General features: G+C 22.9%; 1 protein-coding gene across 1 annotated transcript; it reads right to left on the bottom strand.

Moving 5' to 3' along the window:
• Positions 1–9,151: 9,151 nt before the first annotated feature.
• Positions 9,152–9,635, bottom strand: Phum_PHUM304330 (uncharacterized protein; the record flags this gene model as incomplete). The annotated part of the gene is made up of 3 exons (XM_002427186.1): positions 9,152–9,222; positions 9,267–9,394; positions 9,631–9,635. The coding sequence occupies 3 exons, from the start codon at positions 9,633–9,635 to the stop codon at positions 9,152–9,154; spliced, it is 204 nt and encodes a 67-aa protein (XP_002427231.1).
• Positions 9,636–9,860: the final 225 nt, after the last annotated feature.

Below are 9,860 nucleotides of genomic sequence, written 5' to 3'. Positions count from 1 at the left end.
TGAAAATAAAAATTATTTTTATTTAAAAAAAAAATTTTTTTTCTTAAAATTAAAGTAATCAATCATTCATTCATTCATTCATTCATTCACGTCAAGAAATAGAAAAAAAAAATTTGTTTTATATAATAAACTCTTTTATTTTACAAAATAATCCCAGAAAGAAAGAAAAAAAAAAAATTTTTTTTCAAACAAGATTTTAAAATGATTTACGTTTCTTTCTATTATTATTATTATTATTATTATTATTATTATTATTTAACACAACATCGTCTGCTTTTAAAACCTGTAATATTAATAATGAAAATTATATATATACGTAAATTAATTTTTTAATAAATTTTTTTCGTTAAAAAAAAAAAGAAAATTATTCATTTATAAATAAAAAAAAAGGAAGTAATTACTCAAATAATTTTTTATTTATTTATTTATTATAAAAATTAATTAAAATATTTAAAAAAAAAAAAAAAAAGGCGGGAAAATTTTCTCACCCGCAAATAATAAATTCATTTTATTATTATTATTATTTAATAAATTTAAAAAATTTTGATTAATTATACATTCTTTAAATATACATTTTTTTAAAAAATAATATTATTTAAAATTTTTTTATTTACTCATTTTACAACAACAACAACAACAGCAGACGAAACATCAAAAACAAATAATTAAGAAACAGTAAAAATAATAATAATAATAATAATAATAATAATAATCGTCAGTATTATTATTATTATTTTTTATTTATTTTTTCCGTTATTAATCTTGGGAGTTATTATATTTTTTTTTATCATTAAAACACCACAGAAAATTATTAATACCTTTTTCTCCCCTCCCCCCCCATCCCTCCCCTCATTTTTTTCTTTTCTTTTTAATAAAATAAAAATGGATAAGCTGAATATTAGTTTTTTTATTTTTTATTTTATTTTTATTTAAAAAAAAGAAAGAAAGAAAAGAAAAGAAAAAAAACAGTCTTTATTAAAATAAAAAAGAGAGAGAGAGATAGGGGAGAAAAAAAAGCTTTTACAGGAGGGGGAGGGGGGAAATAAAAATAAAAATGATACCTTTTTTTTTTTAAAGTAGCCTTTTTTTTATCAATAGCCAAAAGTGTTAAATTACAAAAAAAAAAATATATATATATATATATATTTTTTCCTTTTATGACTTCTCGACTTTATTAAAACATTGTGTAAAGGTATATATATAAAAAGGTTTAAAGGACAAAAAAAAAAAAAGCTTTTAAAATCTATATACATTTAGATCACATGTTCTAAATTTTTTTTTTTTTTTTATTTTTATATATATTATTTTTGTTTTATTTTTTTTTACTTTGTAAGGTCGATCGAAATGACATTGGTAAAAGTAAAGGAATGAAAACGTGATGAATTTTCCCGACATGTTTTTTTTTATAATTCGTGTGATAAGAAAATAATAAAACGCTGGAATCTCCCCAAATATTGCCATTTCTTTTTAAAAAAACTGTAATTTACCATTATTATTATTATTATTTATAATCGGATTTATTATACGGGGGGGGGGGAGGAAATAATAATAATAATTAAAATAAAATAAAAAAAAAACGTCATACCACGACATTTTAACGTTTTTATTATCGATAAAGTTAAAAATTATATTAAATTTTTCTTTTTTTAAAGACTTGAAAAGCTTAAAAAGCTTTGTATATGTGAAATAATAATAATAATATTATTATTTTCAAGTTTCGTCTACGCTTTTAACAAGTTAAAATTAATTATAAATATATATAAAATTTTAAATCCATTATTTGTTGTGCGTATCTATTTCTATTTGTTATTATAAAGAAACGAGATTAAAATTTTAACGTTTGTAACGTTGATTTTCTTAAAGATTCAATCAATGTCGTTCGAGGTTCGTGCCACGTTTTTTCCCTTAATATTTTTTTTCGTATCTTCAACGTAAATTTCAGTGAAAATTTTCTTTAGTATTATTTTACATTTTATATAAAAAAAAAAATACAAGAAGATTTACAAGTTTCAACTTTGAATAAAATAAAATAAAATAAAATTAGTTCGAATGGAAATTTTTCTTTTTTATTTTCTCGTTTGAAATGAAAAAAAAAAAAAAAATACGAGTTGTCGGTTGAAAAATTTAAAAAAATGAGATTTTTTTTTTGTTACGAGAAAGATTATTTGAAAATGAAGATTGATCATACAAAACAAATTATTTAGATAGACGACAATGTTATATTATTAAGTATTAAAAAAAATCCCCGTTGTAAAATTTAAAAAAAAAAAAAAAATGACGTCATATCCGTTGACCGTAAATAATTTTTCCCTACATATTTCCCTTTTTTAATAAAAATAATTTACATTCGTAATTTTGAATAAAGTTTTCTCGTAGTTTTTCATAACACAATCACACAAATTTATTAATAACGACTTTAATATCTGTTTGAATTATTAATTATTAATCATTATTATTATTTTAAATTCGAATTATTTCATTATTTATCAACCATAAAAATTACATTTATTTACAAATGAACACAATTTTTTTTTTTTAAACAACCAAAAGGAAGAAAACAATGGGGAGAAAAAATGAGAAAAGATTTATGATATGCTGTCGTGTATAAATATAAATATAAATTTAAACTTGAAAAAAAAAAAAAATCTCAGAGAAAAAACAAAAATGTCTAAAAATATATTTATCTAAAGATTTTAATAATAATTTTTAAAAAATATGAACAAATAAAAGCTTACATCTTTAAAACCTAAACGTGACTTTATTACAAAATCATACAGAAAATATTATTATGTATGTATTTTATATAATAGAGATATTATTAATATTATTATTATTCCGAACTGATTGGCAAAATTAAAACTTCATCGTTCGCGACGGATTTTATGTTTATGTATATATATATATATATATATATATATTTTTCGATACGAAAGAAAATTTTTATTTTATTCGATATTAACGTAATTTTTAATCGATTCAATTTTTTCCCTGAAATCAAAAAAAAAAAAAAAATGATCGATTTTTTTTATTTACGCGTCGCATTGCGAAAAAAAAAAAAAACAAACTTTTCCGTTACTTTTTTTTTTTTTTTCAAATTATTCTTCCACACGTTACCACCTATCTAACTTTAATATTAATATATATATATATATATATATATATATATATATATATATATCTTTTACTTCCTATTATAATTTCTCTTTCTCCCTCCCTCTCTCTCTTTTCATCTATCCCTTGACCTTAAAACCTAATTATTATGTAAAATTTTTTTTTTTTTCGAAAACAATTCTCTCGCATAATTTTAAATTTAAATCTTCAAGTTATTATTATTATTATTATTATTATTATTATTTTCATTTCAAATACAAAAAAAAAAAACAATTAAAAGGATTATTTATGTCGCGGCTTAACCAAATTAAACGTAATCGCCAACAAATATTAATACCGGGTAAGGTAATTTTTTTTTCAAAAAACTCATATTATTCTATCTAATGTAGAAAATTATTATTATTATTATTATTATTACAATTTTTTTTTGTTAAAAAATCATTACAAAAAAAAATTACTCAGATTGTTATATATATATATATATATATATATATATATATATATATATATATATATATATATATTGTTAAAATTTAAGTTGTATTTTTTTTTTTAAAGTTTAAACCCCAACATTGTATAAAAAAAGTTTTAATGTTTCTATTTTTTTTTTTTTTTTAACTTTAATAATAAAACAATAAATTTTATGATCTTCAATTTTCTTTTTTTTCTCTTTTTTTTGAGGAAGGAGGAGGAGGGGAAAATTTGAAAAGTTTAACGACATTCCCTCCTCTCTTCCCTCCTCTTACTTCTCCTCCCACTCTCAAATGTTTCATATCGTGTTAATTCAAAATCGTCAAAATCTGGGGAAAAAAATTTTTTTTTTCTTTTTTTTTGGTATAAAAACAAAATTTAAGTTATTATTATTATTATTTATATTATTATTACTATTATTTCTAATACGCGTCCACGCATTTATTTACATTCGAAAAAAATATTTTTAAAATCATTTTTGGCGGGAAAATTTTTTTAATAAGTAAAAAAAAAAAAAAAAAAATTGTTTTTAAAAAATTCTAGTATTTTTTCCCCTTTTTTTCCTTTTCAAATTTTTTTTAAATTTAAAAAAAAAAAAGAAAGTAAAATCAATAATAATAATAATAATAATACCGTAGAGTCGTAGAAAAAAATTTTATTTTATGGGAAGGGGGCCGGGAGCAAAAAAAAAATTTAATTTGTACAAGTAAATATATATATATATATATATACATTTATAAAATTGAAATGGGGGAGGAAAATTTCAGAAAACCTGACCTTGACCCAAAATGACCTGACAAATATATAAATATATGGGAAATTCGTATTTTTTCTATCATATATAGTATATATATATACAATATAAAGTATATGATAATATTAAACAAAACTCAAATTTTTTTAGTGTTGGTATAAAAAAAAAAGAGAAAAAACCTTTCATTTCACGAACGGACCGCCATTAAAGGAAACATTATAATTAATTATTTTTGACGTCAATTAATTTTCCTTAAAAAAAAAAAAAATTTTCCCCATTTTTCCTCAAAGTCGTCGTCGTCGTTTTACCTTCATCATCATCATCATCATCAACAACATCATCGACATTATTATTTTACTTAAATAAAAAAAATTTTCTCGTTTAAAAAAAGTTCCGATATTTTTCACTTATTTACCGGAAAATCTACGTTTATAACAATAATAATAATAATAATAATAATAATAATAATAATAATAATAATAATAATAATAATAATAATAATAATAATAATAATAATAATATTTTATAAGGGATTTACGTTTATTCGGATTATTTGAGGTATGAAGAAGGATCGTTTTTGAAAACGAGAAAATAAAATGAGGAAAATGTGGAAAATTTTCTTCATGTGCAACGCTTTTGTTTATAACGTTATTATTATTTACTAAGTACGAGACACACGCACACGAACGCACTTTTTCAACAATACGTAAAATTTAAAGTAAAAACGTTTAATTAGTTTTAATTAAACTTAATTTACGTTATTAACTAACTTATATGATTTAATTAATTAAATCGACAAAAGTTTATAAGAGTAAAAAAATTCCAATTTGTTCTATTTAACGATTGAACATTTAAAAATTTAAAATGTAAAAAAAAACATTAAAAACCTAATTTTGTCGGTACGATGATGATGATGATGATGATGATTAAATGCATAAACGAAAAGGAAAAAAAAAACTATTTTTTTTTTTTAGAAAGAAAGAAAGAAAAAGTAAATTTAACGGTATTAATTAGTAAATTTTAATGGTGCATAAACTATCATTATTATCATCATTTCGATAAACACGCCCTAAATTCAGTACAAAAGATTAGGGGAAAAAAAACTGATGGAAAAGGAAAAACGTTAAGTTGAAATATTCAAGACACGCAAAAAAACATTTTAAATCGAACGTTTTCAAACAACGCCATTTTCACATGATAAAACATTAAAATTGATTAAATTTTCTTCTTTTTTTCTCTTTATGTCTTTCTTGCACGTTTAAAAAAAAAATTTTCTTTTTCAAGAAAAATCTTTTCAAATTCCAATTAAATAAATTTTCTTTTTTTTTTTTATTATTACCGTCATTATTATTATTATTTTGTTTAAAAAAAAAAAAAAACATTTCGTTTTAATCCTCGTACAAACTCCATTTTTTATTCCCCCCCCCTATCCATTTACTGAAATTTTTACTAAAACGGAAGAATAAAAATGCAAAGAAGTTTTTTTTTTTTTTTGACTCGACTGCATCGGTAACCGCATAGGTAAAGTTTTTTTATTACTTTTTTAAACTTATTATTATTATTATTTACAATAACGGAAATTTTATTCGTGTTTATAATGTGATTGAATTTATTTTAAAACCGTAGAAATAAGGGCATGTTAGTGGAAGTGGGGGTCGGGGGGTGGAAAAAGTGGATTTTTTTACTTTCAAAACGTAAAAAATCTTTTTTTTTATTTTTTTTTTTTACCCTAAAGAAAATTAGTCATTTTTTTTTCGATTCAAGATTGCCAACCCAAAAAAAAAAAAAAAATTTCGTATTAATAAAATACGTACACGTTCCACAAAAATAAAACTAACTATTTTCCAATATTTAAAAGTTATTTTTAAAAATTTATCATTTTTATCAAAATGAATTCTGGAATTTTTTTAAAAATAATAATAATAATAATAATAATAATAATAATAATAAAACGAGATAATGGAAGAAGGGCAACTTGCAACTTATAATATCAAAGCCCAATCTCAGAAGAAATTAATAGGCAAATGGGAACAGAAAAAATTACATGGGCAATACCTAAAAAGAATAAATGCCGAAGATATTAATAAGAAGAGCACGCACAATTGGCTACGGCGTGGAAAACTTAAAATTGAAACGGAAGCGTTTATTACAGCGGCTCAAGATCAGGCATTGCGGACCCATAACTATGAAAAAGTAATTCTCAAAGTCCGCCAAGATGACAAGTGCCGAATTTGCCAATCACAATCGGAAACCATCGATCATTTAATTTCCGGTTGTCCGATACTGGCAAAACATGAATACTTAGAAAGGCACAATAAAATATGTCAATATCTCCATTGGAATATATGCCGAGAATATGGAATGGATGGATTACCCAAGGAGTGGTACAACCACATTCCAAGCCCGGTTACGACAGTAGGTCCATGCACAGTTCTATATGATCAACAAATCCACACTGATAGAACTGTGCCAGCTAACAAACCGGATATCATACTCAGGCATAATGGGGAAAAATGGTGTAAGTTAATTGAGGTATCCGTGCCGGCAGAAAAAAACACCACAGCCAAAGAAGCAGACAAAAGGCTGAAATACAGAAATTTGGAAATTGAAATAACCAGGATGTGGGGAACAAAAACTGAAACGATTCCGGTCATCGTGGGAGCATTGGGAGCCATGCCAAATTCAATAAAAGGAAATTTAAAGAAGATTATGAAGAACCTAAAAGAAGAAACCATCCAGGAAATCGCACTATGTGGGACGGCCCACATTCTTCGGAAATAGTACCAACGAAATTCGAGCATTTATCCCTAAGGAATTGGGTAGAAACCTGGGATAAATACTTAAAAACCCCGACAAATAAGAGCCTTGTCGTGTTTAATGGTGAACATAATAATAATAATAATAATAATAATAATAATAATAATAATAATAATAATAATAATAATAATTTTCGTGTGTAAAACATATAAAAAAAAAGAAAATTTATCGTCTTTTTTTTTTTTGTTTATTTGTTTGGAAACAAACTTTTGAACTTTGTGCCCTTAACCTTGCGAATTTTTTTTTTCTATTTTTTCCAAACAAATTATTTTTTTATAGAAAAATAAAAAAAAAAAGAAAAACAAACGGAAAAAGAAAATGTTTTTCCATCAGAATTTTTTCTAGTATTTTTTTTTTTTTAATTAAATTTTTTTATTTTTTTTTCCTTCGAATTTTTAAGGTTTTCCTTTTTTTTTTTTTAATATTACAAATATATTTATTTTTTTCTTCGCTATTATTATTATTATTATTATTATTATTATTATTATTATTATTATTATTATTATTATTATTATTACTTTTTATGAATTTCAGATTTTTTTTTCGTTTTCATAATAAAAAAAGAATTTAAAATATGCCACGTTTAAAAAAAATAATAAGAATAATAATTAAAAGAAAAGATTTTTCCAAGAAAATTTTTTTTTTATAGGAATCGAGAAAAACGTTTTACGTCATAATTCGCATTCGGTAAATTATTTTAGTATTTAAATTGAGAATTTCGGTGGAAAAAAATTTAAATTTAAATTTCAAATTGAAAATTTCGGCAGAAAAAAAATTTAAATTTAATTTCTTTTTTTATGTTTACGAAATTATTAATTTTAAATGTTTACATTTTTTTTTTTTTGTTTTTAACACCTACAAAAATTTAAACGAAAATAAATAAATGCCTTCTGCTATTTTGTTTTGTTTTTTTTTTGTATAAAAACTGTCCTTGAGGGAGAAAAATAATTTATGAACGAAAAAGAAAAAAAGAAAAAAAATTTTTTTTCATTGCATTCGAACGACGCCATTTTTTTTTTTTGTATGTCGGCCCGTATCCGGTTTGCGTTTTTAAGAATGTATAAATAATTTTTTTTTTTTGTTAAATTTAATCAATTATTTGTTTTATTTTTTTTTGTGAAAAATTTATTAAACGGATGATTAATACGTAAATAAATTTTTTTTCGTTAGGATAAAATTTCAAAATAGGTTAACGATGAAAGGTTAACGTACGAAATTTTTTTTTTTTTTTTTTTTTTGGCAGACAGGAAAAGATTTACATGTTTACAACCGACTGACGTTTTTTCCCCTCCCCTTCTCTCCCCTCGCCGTACATGACATTTGATGATCGATATTGAATATTCAGACAAAATAAAATATCTTAAAAGCGAAAAAAATAGATAAAGATAAATAAATAAAAATTTTGAAAAGTTTATTTTTTATGAATTTGGTGAAAACAATATTTGCCCTTGCATTGATTTTTTGTTATTCGATATTTAAATTTTCTTAAAACTTTTTAATTTGCATTTTTTTTATCTTTTTTCAAAACGAAACGAAGAGAATAAAAAAAAGAAAAGTTTCCAACTGAAATCGTGAAATATTAAATTTCCGGTTTGTTTTTTTTCTTTTTCAAACTGACCTTATCCCTGATTCTCCTCCCCCGACAACCTTTTTCCTCTTTCTTTTTACTCTATGGCTTTTGTTTCATGTTTTCTTTTTATTTCCTGTTTTCATTTTTTTTTGTTTGTTTGCGAGGACAATGAGATTTATTAGGTAGTAAAAACATAATTTAAACAAAAATATTATTAAAAAATTTTACCGTTGGGATTTCAATACGCACAAGCAGGAAAACCCAAAAAAAATATAAAACATTATTTTTAGATAGCCCAAAAGGCAAAATAAAAGTTTATAATGAAAGGAATAGGATTAAAAAAAAAAACAGCAACACAAAAGAAAGAGGGGAAGGAAAGAGTGAATGTATAAAAACTTAACAACAAACCTTTTAACAAACATCGCCTTTCAAACAAACAACAACCAACCGACGTGTTTAAATTCTTTTAAAAAACATTCATTCAGTGATTGTGTACCCCCTAAACTTAAAATTATTTATTTAAAAAAGAAAAATAAAACTTACCCGTTCTGTATTTGACATCGATTTGAGCTTGAAGAATGTTTAAACCGGGTACCACAATGGACGGTAAAGTTCGAGATCTTAACAATGGCGGTTTTGTCTTCGGCAAAGCTTTTATTTCGTTTGTCAAACTGTAACGATAACCATTATAACCAAAATTAATCACCGCAAATTATTTATTCTCTTTAAAATGTTTTTAAAAAACGAAAAAAAAATTATTATTATTATTATCGTAATGTTGCACAACGTTTACGTCCAATAAAAAATTTTCCCACACCCCCTCCCGTTTCATTTTTCATATTTTTTTTTTTTTTTTACTTTCAACTTTTCCTTTTCCATTTCCCCCTCCCCTTTTCGCCCCTCCCACTTCATTTTCCCCCATCTTTATGATTTACGTTTATTTTTATTATTATCATTATTATTTTTTTTATTATCACGGTTAACTTTATTATTAACTTACTTGTCGCCGTTGAAAATAAAATTTCAATTTTTTAACATTTTTCAAGGTCTCAGACGTATTATTATTATTATTATTATTATTCTCGTATAAATTAATGTATTCCCTTGTGGCTTTTTTTTTTTTTGTTAAAAAATTTT

The sequence above is a fragment of the Pediculus humanus genome, genomic scaffold (assembly GCF_000006295.1).
Source record: "Pediculus humanus corporis 1103172107696 genomic scaffold, whole genome shotgun sequence".
NCBI lineage: Eukaryota > Metazoa > Arthropoda > Insecta > Psocodea > Pediculidae > Pediculus > Pediculus humanus.
The sequence above is the reverse complement of the archived record's forward strand: the minus strand, read 5'-3'. Positions and strand labels throughout refer to the sequence as shown.